Source organism: Miscanthus floridulus, chromosome 6 (genome assembly GCF_019320115.1).
Source record: "Miscanthus floridulus cultivar M001 chromosome 6, ASM1932011v1, whole genome shotgun sequence".
NCBI classification, from domain to species: Eukaryota; Viridiplantae; Streptophyta; class Magnoliopsida; order Poales; family Poaceae; genus Miscanthus; species Miscanthus floridulus.
In genome coordinates this window covers 100,922,267-100,939,727 of record NC_089585.1, presented here as the reverse complement: position 1 = coordinate 100,939,727, position 17,461 = coordinate 100,922,267, and the positions used below count along the sequence as shown (strand labels likewise).

General features: G+C 40.2%; 1 protein-coding gene across 1 annotated transcript; it reads right to left on the bottom strand.

Moving 5' to 3' along the window:
* Positions 1 to 12,144: 12,144 nt before the first annotated feature.
* LOC136458799 (AP-1 complex subunit mu-2-like) lies at positions 12,145 to 16,689 on the bottom strand. The gene is made up of 11 exons (XM_066458724.1): positions 16,287 to 16,689; positions 16,048 to 16,197; positions 15,900 to 15,962; positions 15,643 to 15,819; positions 15,446 to 15,549; positions 13,610 to 13,717; positions 13,431 to 13,527; positions 13,236 to 13,333; positions 13,005 to 13,146; positions 12,792 to 12,914; positions 12,145 to 12,564 (listed from the first exon to the last, which is right to left on the bottom strand). The coding sequence occupies exons 1-11, from the start codon at positions 16,413 to 16,415 to the stop codon at positions 12,466 to 12,468; spliced, it is 1,290 nt and encodes a 429-aa protein (XP_066314821.1). The 5' UTR covers positions 16,416 to 16,689; the 3' UTR covers positions 12,145 to 12,465.
* Between the last annotated feature and the right edge of the window lie 772 nt (positions 16,690 to 17,461).

Genomic DNA, 17,461 nt, shown 5'->3' with positions numbered 1-17,461 from the left:
CTCTTGCTTATATACCACAGATCATTTCTAGGAGTGGTTCCTGATCCAGCCGCCCATACAAATCGATATGTAGGGGCGGTTCCTGAGTAAGCCGACCCCTACAAATATTTTTAAATTTATTTTAATTAATAATTTTGTAATTTATATATAAAGAACACAGTGTAAATTTATATAATACTTTTTTGATTATTCTATATATGTATAAATAAATATAAATATAAACAATTTCATGATATATATATAATATAATTTTATATTTTCTCCTTTACAAAAATAATATTTTAAAAATTTAAAATTTGAATTTCAAAACAACAAAGAGAATTTTAGGACACTAAATGACCTAAATAAAATTTTTGTAAACATCAAAGTTGTAGAACTCATCAAGATGTACAACTTATATTTTGGTCATCTTTTTATTTGACCAAATTTGAACAGTTCAAATTTTGAATTTTAATAAATAACAACTTTAAATAAGATTTTGAAACATTAAATGGTTTCAAATAAGAAAGTCATAAACATAAAAGTTATTGAATTCATCACTATATATAACTTTTATTTTGGTCACTTATTCATATGACAAAGTATTAGTAAACATTGTTCATAAATTCACATATGACTTATAGTTCCATGAACTATACGAGAGACATGTTGATTTGTAAATAATGTTTACTATCACTTTATCAGATGAAGAAATAACTAAAATAAAAGTTGTAGATCTTGATGAGTTATACAACTTTGGTATTCATCATTTTTCAGCTGAAATCATTTAATGGTTGAAAATCTTATTAGAACTTGTCATTTTTTTAAAAATTGAAAATTTGAATTCCTCCAACTTTGTTAAATGAAAAGAATGATCAAATCAACACAGTAACTTGATAGGCATGATTTTAGAAAATTTTAGGAAAAAATCATTATATTTGGAGTTAGTATGAGAGAGAAAGACTAGTTACCTATTTTACCCAGAGATTAAAAGAAAAATCACAATTGTTCATGATGATCAATGATGAACAAGTGTGATTTCTCTTTTTAATCTGTGGCTGAAACTTGTAACTAGTTTTTCTTCCTCATACTAACTCCAAATGTGATGGTTTTTTTTCTAAAATTTTTAAAATTATGCTCTATCATTTTAGTCTAGTCATCTATCTTTGTCACTAATTCTGAACAATTCAAATTTTGAATTTCAGAAAATAACAGCTTCAAATATGATTTTCAACCGCTAAATGATTTCAGCTGTAAAGGTGATGAATATAAAAGTTGTTGAACACATCACTATCTACAACTTTTATTTTGGTCATCTTTTTATTTAACAAAATTTGAACAGTTCAAATTTTAAATTTCAAAAAGTGACAGCTTCAAACCTGATTTTCAACCACTAAATGATTTCAGCTATAAAGGTGATGAATATAAAAGTCGTTGAACACATCACTATTTCCTACTTTTATTTTGGCAATTTCTTCATTTCATAAAGTGTTAAGTGATTTTATAAAATTTTAGTAGTAATAGAGTGGATGTTAAAATAGATTCATCTGGATGTTGCAAAGGGTAGTCTCACACACATGCATAAATGTAGTCTCACACACATACATAAATATATAGTCTTACACACATACATAAATATATAGTCTCACACGCATGTATAAATGAAGTCTTATAAACACACACTTACACAAACACTCCACATTCAATAACTAGCTAGCCCGCTGTAACGACTTTGTCCTTGACACCTTTTCGTTCCCATGGCAATATGTCTTTAGATAGGTTCTTTTTCATCTTCTTATGAAAGCATGTGAGTAGAGGCATCTCATCATAGTTATTGTAAGCTTCAACGTCGTCCACGCCATCAACTCCAATAATGTCATATTTTCCGAAGGCAACCACGTGTTTTGTCTTCTTCTTCGGAGGGAGGTTACTTTGTGGGTCAGACATATAGAAAACTTATGCGACACATGAAGCGAGCACCCAAGGATCATCTTGGTAGCCTAGATTTTCGAGGTCTAGGACTCTCAATCCGATCTCGTTCAGTTGGTGTTGTTTGATCCAGCGGCATCGAAATAGGGCCACCATTATATCCCTTCCATAGTCAAGTTCCCCTATCTCTTCAATGATGCCAAAGTATTGGATCTTTCGCCCCAATCCATCGAGATCCTCTATTCGAACGTCGCTATTTTGGTTCACATATTTAATATCCTTTGCGTGGGTATAGTACGTATACCCATTGATGTCATAAGCATTCCAAGATATCACTTATCTCGATGGCCCCTCTGCCAACCTACTAATGGTAATAGAGTCTATGGTTTCTCTAGGTGGTATATTTTGATCCTTCAACCATGTAGTTAGTCATTGCTTATGCTGTTTCATGACCCAATCATCTTAACGACCATTTCTCTCCGCCATAATGATAGCCAAGTGTTCATCAATGTACGGTTGCATCAGTTGTGTACTTTGTAAGACACTGTAATGCGCCCGACTCATCTCTTTGTAATCATGGTTGATGAACACTTTTCTACCATTGGATTCTTTGTGCTTCACATCAAACCTTTGCCACTGACTACAATCAGCTGGATGTGCAATCTTATCATCATCCACCTTGTGCTCATCATCCCACCATGTCATGAGTACAGCTTCTTTAGGGTTTAGGAAGATACGTCTCAAGCGGTCGGTCACTGGTAGGTACCACATTACCAATGCTAGAATTCTTCTCTGCTTTGCATCGTTCCCTAATGGAGTGTCCTCTGGGGACTGAGATTCTTGTACCATCTTTTTTGTACCCTTCTTATTCCTCATTTTCCCCGTGCAGGCTTTGTCCCCACCGTAAAGGTCATTGTTCTTGTACCGGCTGGCCCCACACCAGGGATATTTATCTAGTGACTTGAACATTTTAGCATGAAAAAAGTATACAGTGGTTGAGGCATGCATGGATTTTTTTAACCCCCATTGTCAATGGACTTATGACCTTCTTCGCTTGGCATGTGTTGGCGGGAACTAAGTTTGGTTGTGGCAGCACCCATGATAGGAGATGCAACAGATCATTAAAACTATAGTCTAACCAGCCGTACTTAGCCTTCAGGATGAGCAGCTCAAGCACAAAACGTAGCAATGTCCAATGTGTCGGACAACTCATTTTCAACACCATACACGGTCTCCTTCGATGCTTTTGTCATGCCTTTCCAAATTTTTTAGACCTTTTAGGACTATTTAGTAAAATCTCTGATCCAATGGCTCAAATCATGTCCTCCAAATCATCTTCATCCCCGACATAGTGCTCCACCATTATTATTGGCACCACCTTCATCGTTACCATCCCAACCACCAGCATCACCACCTTGTTCATTGCCAAACTCGAAATCCATTCGTGCATCAAGCTCTGCTGAATATTGGGACAGGGATTTAGGGTTTCGTTGTCGTATTCCTCCTCATCCTCGTCGTTAATAATAACCATTTCACCATGATGAATCCACACTATGTAGTCCTCAACAAATCCTCACATAATCAAATGTTATCTGATGATAGTCATATCTGTCCTATGCCATACAGTTTTTGCAATCTTTACAGGGACAAATAATTGTATCCTTATTCTCTGTCAATGTCGTTGCATGCTTCTTTGCGGCTTCAATAAATTTATCCATCTCTTCACGGAAACCTGCCTTGAACCTTAACGAACCATACATCCAAGAGTTCATGTACTCCATCTTTTACAACAATAACAAAACAAACATTAAAGGACTACTTATTCAGATATATATAAAAATGAATCAAATTAATAATTACTTGAAAATAATTGTATATACTTTAGATATATATGAATATAAATCAAATATAATTACATGAAACATACAAACATACCATGGTAGAGGAAAATTAATTAATGGCCCATTTATCCATAAATAATTAAAATACATATTTGTTGATTACATAAACTAATTTCAAAGACAACTAATTAGCAATAATTATATTTTACCCAATATCTTTCATACAAACCCTAGTCCAATTTCATCAAACATAAATTTATAAAAAATGAAATTAATAAAAAAACCAAACCCTAGATCTAGATCTACATGCACATGAAATATCCATAAAATTAACTAATTGTTCACTAAAATCAAGAAACATGGACCAAATAAGGGTATGATCTTAGTTTCCCTACCTAATTTGCCCTAGTACATTCAAAACTTAGGATCTAATTTGCTTCATAAGTAGCTCAAGCACCATAGAAGAGAGAGAAAAACAAAACTCTAATTACTCACTAACCAACCATTAAAACTTCAAAAAAAGTGGAATAGTATTTTCTTACCTTCTACAACCTCTCCACCAAAGGATTCGAGACCAAAACATTCTCCCTTAGTAGAGCAATTTTTGGAAGGTGACTAAGGCCTCCCCACCTTTCTTTTATGGGTTGGAGTGAGTGACCCGATAAGAAAGAAGGTGCTGCAGTTTTTTTATATGTGGGTCATTTGTAGAGGCAGCTGGTGATTGAGCCGCCCCTACAAATAGCAGGTAATTATACGCGGGGCATTTGTAGGGGCGGTTCAATCACCAGCCGCCCCTACAAATAGAAACACCAGGGGCGACTGGTGAGTGAGCCACCTCTACAAATTAGACCCATTTGTAGGGGGCGGCTCTTATCACTAGCCGCCCCTGCTATTCTATTTGTAGGGGCGGCTGGTCTCTGGGCTCTCGAGCATGCCACTGTAGGGGCAGCTCCATCACCAGCCGCCCCTACAAAAAATTTGTCCCGTTGCTACAAACCATTTTTCACATAGTGGCAACATCCACGAAAGCTGCAAGAACCTCATCTCCTCGAGCTCATCTCATGGAGCCATGGTGCCGCTGTGTATGGGTGGGACAGGGATTCGAAGATTTTCTCGATCTGCGTGAGAAGATCTTCTACTTAAGCCGAAATAACTAAGGTTGTCTAGCCACCGTGGATCCAGTTTCGAGCGTCCTAACCTCCTGTGGCAGCACGATGAGGTTTGTGTGTCAAATGTCTGAGGTGCTGTGGGTCCCAATGTCCCACAGAGCGCTGATGTCCACTAGAAGCCCCGTGTTTGAGAGATCAAAAAGCCCAAAACTCTATTTCAAAAAAAAAGTTCAAAACTCTCAGGTCTCAGCCATGGCATGCACCGGAAGGTGTCACTTTCAAGGACCTTTGCCAGCTTGCGGTTCTCACAATTGTAGAGGTGAAGTCAATAGGTCAGGGCATGACGGCGCCAACGGCAAAGCAGAGACTGATAGAATCTAGTACCTCTAAAAACGTAGATTAGAAGATAATCTCGACTTAATGGAGAAACTGGTTACTGTACCTCACCCTAGCGCAGTTACGTCCATGGCACCCACAGTGATGTGGATGCTAGTGTCAAGGCAGCGTAGGCGTGGTGGAGTCCAAAGTGCGGGGGGCTACCGGCGGTGCTTCCCGTCACTTGCAACGCTGCCCACGATCGGATGGGATTCTAGGGTTCTTTGGTAGGGTTCAGTGGCGGCGTCAAACCTCGTGTCTAGCGCCCTAGCCCCCACCTCTCTCTTATAGCGATGTGTGACAGGGGCCCGCCGATCAGTGGTCAGTTGTGTGTCCCCAATCAGGACACGGTCAAGGGGTCTGACTCAGTCGTTGGACTGAGTCGGATGAGATCAATCCTAACATTCTCCCCCTTGATCTCACCTTATGACTTAAACTTAACTTACTTACTTTATCTTGTTTCCATTCCATCACAGATCAGTGCATAGAGCGTGTCTCATCATCACGGTCTGTTGCCATTAGATTAAACAGCTACAACGCACCTCTCTGTTTTGAAACAGATACTCAACTAGGTCCTTGGTATCCAGAAATAATAGGCTTTCCCATAAACCCATGTTGACTGTGTATTCTCTGAACGCATTGGGTGGTTAGCCTTTGGTAAGTGGATCCGCAAGTACTTACTCGGTACTTATGTGCTCAATGCTTTTCAAAATAATTCTGGATTTTCTCCTTTATAATATATACCTTAGTGTCAATGTGTTTGGCAGCATATTTGACTTGTTGTCTTAGGAGTTAACTTACTTTAAATAGGTTATTGCTGTTGTCTACCATTGTTAAATCTAGGTACAAATTCCCTTAACCTCCTTTTGTCCTATTCCTTAAGCCTTATGACAAGCTATACTATGGTATGCATCACTGATGACACCACAACTGTTTTTGGAGCTTTTCCACAATAATACTCCAACTACGAGTATTAGCAACTGTTGTGGATTTCACTACACATCTCGCCAAGACTTAACATTTGTACCCTCAACTATTTGAGGATACTTGTTCTTTCTTACTCAGCATGAGGCCTATGATACTTTGTAAAATTTCAAGACATTCTCAACTCCATTCCAGTGATCTATATGTGGACTGGACTTCTGCCAAAATATCCTAGATACGTAAACTACGTCAGGGTAAGTTCTTACTTGTACTTGTACACTCATCAAGCTTCCAACAGCTGAAGCATATGGAACTATGTTCATTTGATCGATCTCATATTGGTTCCAGGAACACTTAAAGTTTCCTAAAACTATTACCCTTGACTATAGGAGCAGGCATAGGTTTACTCGCATGCATACTTTACTTCTTTAGAATCTTTTCTAAGTATACCTTTGTGATAGTCCTAATACCCCATTTTCTTCTATCTTGGTGAATTTTGATTCCTAGAACCAATGACGCTTCACTAAGATCATTCACATTAAAACTTGAGGGACAAAACTTCTTCTTCAATGACAGATTAACATCACTACTAGTGAGTGGAATGTTATCTATTCACATGATGTGGAAAAAGAATTTTCCATTCTTGAACTTCGCATAAATGCTATTGTCCTTCTCATTTTTCTTAAAACCTAAACTTTCTTATTGTTTCATCAACATCAAATACTACTATCTAGAGACTTATTTTAACCCATAAATGGATTTCTACAGGCAGGCAATCCCATATATTCTTTTCTTCCACGACAAAATCTTTTGGGTTGTGCCATGTAATTGTTTTCTTATAAATCCCCATTGAGAAATATCATCTTTATATCCATCTGATGTAACTCTAAATCAGTAATTTGCCATTAACACCATTATGATTCTAAAGGAATTCTTATATAAGACTAGAGAGAAAACTCTCATTGTAATCTTTTTATTCTCTTTGCGTAAAGCATATTGCTACAAGTACGTGCTTTATATCTTTCTACATTCCCTTTGGAGTCACGTTTTGTCTTGTAGACCATTTTACAGCCTACTATTTTGGCTCCAATAGAATTTCTTCTAAATCCCAAACATCATTGGTATTCTTCAAATTCATTTCAATCTCCATAGCTTCTTGCCATTTAAACGAGTAAACGCTTCACATAGCTTCTTCAAATGAGGTGGGATCACCCTCCATTTGAATTTCTTTACTAATATAGACTTCATAGTCATTGGAAAACTGGTTTACTAATTCTTGAGACCTTCTGGGGCCTCAACTACTGGCACTTTCATATGGGGTTGTTGTTGCTCTTCATTGTCAAGAGGCAATTGATTGTATAGGGCTTCCTGTATCACTAAGATCCTTGTTTACATTATTCATCTTTTCGAAGAGCCAACAATAGGTGTTGTATTAGTCATACAACATCAACAGGTATTAAGAAACTTATTGCTTCCTGAGTCACTAGAGTGGACACGCAGTCCCTCTTCTCTTCAAGTCTTAGGTCTCTACATACCATCTACATACCATACTCCCCTAGATCTTTCTATCTTTTCTAAAGATAGTATATCTTTAAATATCTTATTTTGGGTTCAATCTGTTAAAACCTTATATGGCGCTTTAAGCACCTCTTTAATATCTTTGATGCTGACTATGCTATCTTCCTGTCGGAACTTTAAAAGATCTAGGAATTTAGCTATTTCTCTGCTTATGAGGTATTATTATTATGACCGTTGTACTCCTTCTGACTAGTCGCATACATCTTAATTAATCTTTATCTCACTCTAAGTGAAGAGTATCTTTCTTAATGGATCTTTATCTCACTCTTAATGAAGAGTATTTTTCTTAATTGATCTTAATATTCTCGCCCTCGAAATATGGCATGAACTTTACTACCATAATTTCGATAACTATTCAGAAAACCTATGAACGAGGAAGACACTTATAACTTACTTTATTCACATGATTGTGTCATGTAAACAAAGTTATTTCTTGATCGGTTTAGGAGTACACTTTTCTTATTTCACTTAAGAACTCAACGAGGTCTATCATTAGTTGTACTTTTTGTAAGTCACGCTTGCATCTTTTCTTATCCTTTTGGTTAGTATTGACCATGACGATGCATTTCTATTGTGCCACGGTCAATGCTCGGACAGCATAATAGCTACCCAAACTTCTCTCGCTATGCAGGATACAAAACATGTGAATCATCACAAAACTTCTCCCGCCATGCAGCATTGACTAGCATAAGTACTATGCCAAAACTTCTCCCCATGCAGAATAGATCTATACAAAACTTAGTCATGACGACTAAAACATTCACTTATACTTTATTTTCTAATTAAATCTTTCCCGTTGGTTACAATTTAATTAAAAAATTATTAAACTAACAAAAATTGTCCTGAACTGGCTTGACTCAAGCTTTTTCATTCACATACCCTAGCATTGTAGCCCGTTGACATGCAGCCGAGTAATCTTGTCAGTTAAAAGTAAAACATACAATGTGCTTCTGCATCAATTCCACATCACTGTTGGACAGAAAATAGAATTGATGCATTAAAACTACTAAATTAACTTGAAATCTATATAACTACTCTTCAAAATTAAATTTTTCCATTGGTTCGAATTTAATTAGAAGATCATCATCTTCATCGCAGCAGAAATTTGATAATGAAATACATTCTTTTAGTTTAGGAGCATTTCTTGGTCCTTAACTACTCTCTAAAAAATTGACCACGTTGGTGTAAAATTTATCAGAGATTTAAACTTAACCTTAAATTCATTATAATATTGCCATTATCAACGTTGGTCAGAAAAAGACAATACCATATTCTTATTTAAAATGACAATGCCATAATCTTACTTAAACAAAACTGGACTACTCCTCTAATTTAAATTTTCCCATTGGTTTCAATTTAATTAGAGGATAAACTCAATCATAGTTTACTAAATATAACTGCTCTTCGAATTAAATTATCTCGTTAGTTCGAATTTAATTAGAAGATAATAAACAGTAAACTTTGCAGCATAAACTTAAACATAATTTGGGAATTTAACCTACAGGAAAAATTCTTTTGCTAATTTTCTTGAGCCATTAATCATTTTTCAGGAAATAAACATTTACTGGAAAAGAAAAAAACTGATTCATTCTTTACTGTATGCTAGGCCCAACAGCAAAAACCGGCCCAGCCTACTCTGCTTGCGCTCACGCTGTGCCTCCTAGGCAGTAACCTAGGCCTAGGCCGGCAAAGCCGCCCGCCCGCTCGCGCCCGCCTAGGGCCGGCCTCCGGTCCGTTGCTTCTACGCACCGTTCGATGGAGATCAATGGCTGAGCGCGCGTTTCGGATGAACAAAACCCGGCGACGGCGTCGTCACCCCAAACCCTAAGTCATTTGCTCTCTCTCCCTTGCCTTCTTCTCCCAGTGCTAGCCGAGCGGCAGCAGTGACTGAAGGTGCCCATGGCGGAGGAAATGGCGCCGTCGCCGGCCCCCTCGCGGCGCACGTGCTCCCCAACAGGGTGAGCAGCGCCGCCGTCGAGCGGCCTAGCGGTGGTGCCCTAGCGCAGCGTGGAGCCGTGCCCTAGCGCGACTGTGGAGCCCTTCCCGGAGTACTCGGTGAGTGGAGGCCGGCGAGGTAGGCCGCCTCCCTAGCCCTTCCCTTTTCCCCTTTCTTCTTCTCTCTGTTTGAATCTTCTTTTCTCTTCTTCCGGAGCAAGTCCGATCTAGGGTTAGGGTTTGGGTCGGGTCGGGTCGGGTTAGGGTTTGGGTTCGAACGCGAAACCTCTGCTACTATTTTTCTTCCCCAACTAGATCTACGCGGGTTAGGGTTTGGGTAAGAGTCGATTAGGGTTTGGCTGAACCCACTGCTACTCTTTTCTTCAGTTGTTCTTCCCCTTCTTTCTTTCTCTTATCCCACGCGCCCCTACGGCGGCTCAGGGGTGGCTTCCTTCCCGCACGCCGTCGAAGCGGCGGCGCGGTCTTCTTCCCGCGTGACGGTGGTCTTCATCCTTAGAGTTAGGGTTTCGGTTCTAATTCTATTTCACTTTTCTACCCCGATCTACAATCTACAGAGTAGGATAACCTGGCTTAGATACCATTGATAGAATCTAGTACCTCTAAAAACGTAGATCAGGGGATAATCTCGACTTAGATGGGGAAACTGGTTCTTGTACCTCGCCCTAGCGCAGTTGCATCCATGGCGCCGCAGCGATGTGGACGCCGGTGTCGTGGCAGCGTAGGCGCGGTGGAGTCCAGAGTGCGGGGGGCTGCCGGCGGCGCTTCCCGTCACTTGCAACGCTGCCCACGATCGGAGGGGATTCTAGGGTTCTTCGGTAGGGTCCAGCGACGGCGTCAACCTCGTGTCTAGGGCCCGGGCCCACCTCTCTCTTATAGCGCTGTGTGACAGGGGCCTGCTGACCAATGGTCGGTTGTGTGTCCCCGATACGGACACGGTCAAAGGGTCCGACTCAGTCGTTGGACTGAGTCGGATGAGATCAATCTTAACATAGACATATCGTCGCGGTGTCCCGCCCCAAAGCCTCCCTGGATTCCATTCATCACTGCAGCCGGCCCGTCATCGGCTTCATCCCCTGCTCGATCGCGACGCTGACTAAGAGCTCCACATGATCCCTCCCCGCTTCCCAGCTCCGTCATTTCCAAGACATGGCACGGACGAAGCTGTCGCAGGACAAGACATGCTGGAAGGTCCTGGGTAGCCCTGGATAACGAGCCGGCTCGGCTCGTTTGGGCTCGGCTCGTTCTGGCTCGTTAAGATAATGAGCTAGCTCGGCTCGGCTCGTTATCCTAACGAGCCAGAAAGTCAGCTCGGCTCGGCTCGTTAAAAGCTCGAGCTGGCTCGTTAAGCTCGCGAGCCAGGTATAAAAAAATACACAAAATATAATATTTGTATTTATCTAAAGTTTGAGAATAATAATAATATAAAAGAAATGCATCTAGACCAGTTATCAGCTAATTTATAGGGTCTAGACCAGTTACCAGTCAATTGTAAGATGCAAGACATGAAGTAATACAAAAACTAATACAAGTTTTGATACTTTTTTTTCTGGAAGCTTAGCTCGTTTAGCTCGCGAGCGGCTCGCGAGCTGGCTCGAGTTGGCTCGTTATAGCTAACGAGCTAAAATCTTGGCTCGGCTCGGCTCGTTATGATAATGAGCCGAGCCGAGCCGAGTCGAGCCAGCCACAAGCCGAGCGAGCTAACGAGCTTCGAGTTTTTCGTCCAGCCTTAGTCCTGGGGAACAAACTCCGTGAAAGGGCCAAAAACGAAATCGAACAAGGATCTGATAAAATCCATGCCACAGGACAGGAGAGGGGAGGCAATCCAAATTCCATAGCATCCAGGGTAGAAAACGCAAAGGAAATATGCATGAGAACGTTTTGTAGCGTCTCCTCGCTATTGCAACGAAATAACTTCTCCCAGTAGACTTCGAAAAACACACGTTGACCGACCAATCACAGGACACGTTTTGGTAAGAGCTTTGGATACACTCTTTCCAAGTGAATTGAAATGAAATCCCAATTCACTTCAACACACATGGATTGGGACATTGGAGTGAATTGAAATGAAACATAGTCCCAATCCACTTCAAACACACGTAGATTAAGATATATACGAGTACATCCAAACAAGACGTAAAAGGACAATGTATATGATAGGTTTACAAAATGAAATTAGTGTTCATTACAAGTAACTTCCTCAAAAAGGATTCTCAACTTTGAGACCGTGACACACTGAACTTTCTTAGAGTACGCAAAAATTGGCACAACAGGGACCTCAACCAGCGTCGTTGACCTCTCGAAATGGAAACAAAAATAGTTGAAACTAAAGAAGTCATAATAAGTTTTGGCAGGTTCCCTTTCTTTTGCCTGGATACATGACAACGACATTTACAGTAAAGAAGGGCAAAATTGTTTCAACCTGCAGTTCAGAATCATCACCAGTTGTGGCAGTGTTTTGTTGAACTCAAATCAGCCCGTGTAATACAGAATGAAACAAATCCAAGTTTGGTACCCACAAAAATAAATCAATAATAATGCAAGTGAACTGAAAATTAAAATTATCCTTTTTTTCCAAAACTATACTTGATGGGTAACTTACAATAACCAAGGTAAGGTGAGCCTAACAAGATGAACAAGCCCCAGGGGGGAAAACCTTGTATGGTCGGCAGAAGACTTTCAGGCTAACATCCAAATGCCAACCGGTTGCTGTCTTTCGAGCAAATATGTATCTTGCAGCTTCATAAATGTCTTCCAGCAGCCAGAAAAGAGAAAACTCATATAAGTCTCAGCTCATATTCGCCAGCCATTGTGATATATCTAACCCAGGGGAGTGCCTGGTAACCACTCTTTTCAATTATCTTCAGATAACGGACCTGCACAATATACAATATAGCACACCATTCAGTGGCTGAAGATTCCAGATAAGATAGAATTGATAGAATGCCACTCCCTCCATTATAAGACATTTTCGATTTTCTAGATACATAGCTTTTGCTATGAACTTAGATGTACACTATGTCTATAAAAGCCAAAACGTCTTATAATTTGGAACAGAGCAAGTAGAAAAATAGACAAATATATTCAAACAGCAACCTATTACCTGAATACCTGATACGGTGAAATATGGTATCTCAAATTTCACTCGTATCGGCGCCTTCTTTTCTGGGGCCCCTTCTTCCGCTGTTATGCTAGGAAGACTAAATTCTGCTCTGCACATGTATTCCTATAGGATGGATTGCTTCAGCACATTAGCACACATCAAAGTAGCAATGAACATGGAAAAAAAATTAATTTGGAATTGGATAGTAATTACCTTGCCACCAGGGAATGATTTTACTTTCCAGACCATTGCATCTCTCTCAGGAGCATATGCAGCAGAGCCCATTGAAGTTCTTATATTTGGGTTTGTGGCATCTGAAGGAACAGGCACTTCAAGTTCAACATTTGTTGCTGTGCTGTAAATGGAATAAAGAAACCCATTCTTTAAAAAAAAAAGCCCATTCCTGTCAGACAAGCAAATCTTGCTTTTGTAAATAGCGCTCACCTTCTTTCCTTGAACTGACTCCTTGCCTTCACCATGAGTTCTATACGGCTTCGAGAATGTTTCTCAATCTGTGCTTCGACCCAGATAAGAGGTTTTACCTAAAGGACATCAAATAAAGACATGCATGTGAAAACGATAAAGTGAAAACATTTCATATCTTCTATAAAGCGTTCCACAGTTGATCAGGAAGAGAACCTGAGTGCTAAGCCTGTATGTCATTAGATCAAAAGATCCATCAGGAGGTACGAACGATATAGTTCTATCATTCTCGAATCTAGCCAAACGTACACACCTAAAAAGAGAAGGGAGAATGGTCACGCTGAATTAGTGATGCAACAGATTTGGTGAAGAAAAGAGCAATATTTTTTGCTTACTGATGAAATTTGATATCATCAAGGTCTATCGCTTTTCCTTTAGTTGCTCTGCCTTGAGCCTCCAAAAGAACCCTATCATTCAAGCCGAGTTTGCACTCCGGCATTCCACTGTTTCAAAATATCTCACTGTTAGGGCTACAGATGTGTATATCTGAATGCAAGAAGAATATTAAAGTGTGACTGCGTAAAATGAGTAGTTCAAAAACCCTAGCCGGCAGGTTCACTTTTAATATCATGAAGAAGAATACATCAAATGAAATTCAAAAAAACATTCTCATTGCGTACATCTTGTTTTTAAAGTAGGCCATGGGTCTCCAGTCCAGCTATTCTCAGTACAGCAGAAACACAACCAACATCTATTAACTAATAAATACTACCTCCGTCCCTGAAAGAGTGTCATTCTAGGTTTGGACTAAATACATCTACTGACTAAATAAATCAAATGAACATCTATTTATAGAAAATATTATCAACATTTATATCTCCAAATAGATTAATTATGAAAATATATTCCATAATTTAACAATGATACTTATTACACATAATAAATATTAGTATTTTTTTGTATATATTTGGTCAACTTGATTCATCGACTCCTCGAAAAATTAGAATGACACTCTTTTGGAGACGGAGGTAGTACCACGCAAATAAGAATTAGGTGCAGTACAAACATTACGAGCATAAACTATGTGTTTTGCACCTTTCAAGTTTATCTCACTTCATGGTTCGACAAGTAAACATCTATCTGAATACTGGATATAAAAAAAAATCATTAAAATATTTTTTAGGGAAAAATACATGAATAAATTATTGACCTCACAACTAGTCAACTTCCTGTAGTATACTCACCCTGGTAAAGACATCTAAACCTTCGTTTTGACGTTTTATTGTTAGATAGTGATTGCTGATTGAGGTTTCAATTTCAACCTTTGTTAACTTGCTTGTGAATATATATTATTTCCAGTTATCAATACAAGTATTTACAGAAGGGAATACAATATATAGCTCCTAAGATCAATATATATATCTATTATGTATTATCTAAGATAACAGTGAAGGAGACATTTTCTGCTTAAGTAAACTTTGAAGTTGACAAAAGCAATTGCTAGCTAATGAAACATTATATCAAAATATTTACAGCGTTAATAAAATTCCATCCCTACAATATGCATAACTGGCAATCCCAGGGTATTCATTGTGTTCTCTGTGACTTATTTCAAGACTTGTACGGTTATAAACTTATACCCCATAAGCATGACAAAATTATAAACAGCTTGCAAGGAAAATAAAGATGGAGAGTCTTCAAGGAGAGGAAAATATACAAGCTTCCAAAAGAAAAGAAACAAAAATGAAGCAATTAAGTCATGTAAAATAGAAGTTCCAAGCAGGTTCCATCAAAAAGGAAAACACAAAAACCAGCAGAAGTGAAAAAGAATTACAAAATAAATACCCTGAACAAAGATTTGAGCATATAAGCTAGCAAGAAAAATAAATGGAATCAGAACTAGTAACATCCTCAAGTTTCAATTTAAAATTTTCATATCTTTCGATCACTAATCTATATCATAACAAAGAGAGGCCATAGTAATATGGTGTGCTATCCAATCCAGCATAAATCAGTAGATCTCAGGAACAAATTCGCCCATAGTAAAGCAAGCTGTTTTCTATAAAAAAAAATAGATCAACAATAAATTGATCGCTTGTTTGAAACAGTATTCTACAAGGGCTTAAATTATAGGTCACATTTATTTAGTTGTGTGATCACATGATAAGTTGCTTTAAGTCTTTAATAATGTTTAGCAAGATGACGTCATAAAGCTGACAATGCAAACTCACCTCAAATATGTCCGCATCTTCAGTGCCCCAACCACATCTGATCTCACAATCTGCCCATTGCTGTTAACTAGAATGTTAACACTCTCCACTACATCCAAGAAGACCTGTAGATACAAAGTGTGGTGGTTTGTCAAGTACCATCACAGAAATGATTGCCTTCATTAAAAAGAGAGATAGTAAATAGTAAATCAACATACTTCATTCTTCTTGTGCCGGATCCCCTCGCTCCTCCATGACACAGCATTTGTCACGGCCATGGGTGGACGCTGCGTGACCTCCATCCTGTATGCATCTGTCTTGATGAACTCACTCAAGATCTTCGCCTCCGTGTATTGTGGGTACCCAAAATCCATCATCTCATCAAGCAACTCATACTGTAAGCACAAAATGGGCGCTCCATCGTGTCAAGTCCCAGTAACCGCACATCAAACAGAAGTACTTGAAATTTGCTTACCACAACGACAAAGTTATCTCTGAGCGACTCCTCTTCCAGCTCCTCGAAGTAGTGCTTAAACACCTGTACCCACGCACAGGTCGCATGAACAACAAGTGGTACAATGTCATCAACGATTCACTTCAAACAGGGGGGCGAGGGCACGTACATCTACGACACGGTGGAGGAAGAGGAGGATGCTGGCCGCGTTGCAGTTCTGGCGAGCGGCTGTGAGGATGAAGACATTGTTGTGCTGGATGAACATGTACGTGACGCCGGCGTCGTCGTAGACCACAGGCGAGTGCACTTCCGAGTCGTCCTACCCATTCCACGAGAAGTCAGCACCAGGGTCGCACGGATCTCAGGGGCAGACAACAGGCAGGGTGAGAAGGCCGATCGGCCACTTACCTCCTTGTCGAGGAGCTTGGTAAAGAAGCGCTCGGCCTGGAGCGCGGAGACATCGCCGCGATAGTCGCGCCAGACGAGGACGCGGCCCTTGATGTCCAGCAGGAAGAGCGCCGACACGGCGCCCGCCATGGTGGTGGGGGGCGATCTCGTCCTCGCCGCCCACCGGATCTGGATCTGCACGCCCCCGCCTGCGCCTCTCTATCTGGGGCCAGCGGCGGCCATGCGGGTGCGGGGGCGCGGGGGACGAGTGCTCTCGGATCTCGCCTGCCGCACCGGCGCCCGACGTGCTCGCGCGGCGCGGCGCGGTGCGGTGCTGGGTTGGATCGGAGTCGGAAACGGAAGTGGAGAGGGTGAGGAGAGGGCAGGATCCGGGTGTCTTTCTTACGTCCCACTGGACGGTGGGGCCTGGATGCTGTCCGATGTGGAGCTCCTCTTTTTGCTGGTTGACATGTTGAAGCCTCGGAGACGGAAGGCCCTAGTCCTAGCGAAGCATTTCACATTTCAGGAATCATCAGGCAGACCTGGATCGTACCGTGATGCTAGTTTGGTAGGGCACAATTTTTCTAGTAGAGATACAGAGCTGAAATCGTTTTAAAAAAATATTTGAAAAAAAAACTCATGTAGTAATTTCTGTGGGGAAAACCTAGGAGAAATTGCACCATTATAAGGAGTCACAAAATATTTGACAAAAATTGCACCGCTTATATTAATTCTTGTGAGGAAGACCTAAAAGAGAAATCGTATCTTTCGGCTCCGACTCCTCCATAAAAAACGGCTTGATTCCTTCTGACTCCTTATAAGAGATGTTCTTTAGATGACTGTTTGACATGTCTCCGGTCTCCACATCAAGAGCTGCAAGAAGTTGGAGCACCGTATCAAAGAGACCCTTCATTTGAAAGGTGTTTTGTTTTTTCGATATTGAAAGGTGCCTTCTGATTTCTGCTAGAAATAAATTGTTTTAAGGAAAAAGTCTATGTAACTCTCCCTCCCCCCAACCCCAAATATTAAGGGTGGACTACTTCACCCTCCAAACTATAAAATCGGGTTTTCTACCCCTTGAACTTTCCAAAACCGATCAAATATCCCCCCCCCCCCCTCCCCACCCACACACAAACGCGCGCGGCGGTTTTGGACAATAGTTTGCTACAGTGACGGTGGTTTTGTCTTTTATTTAT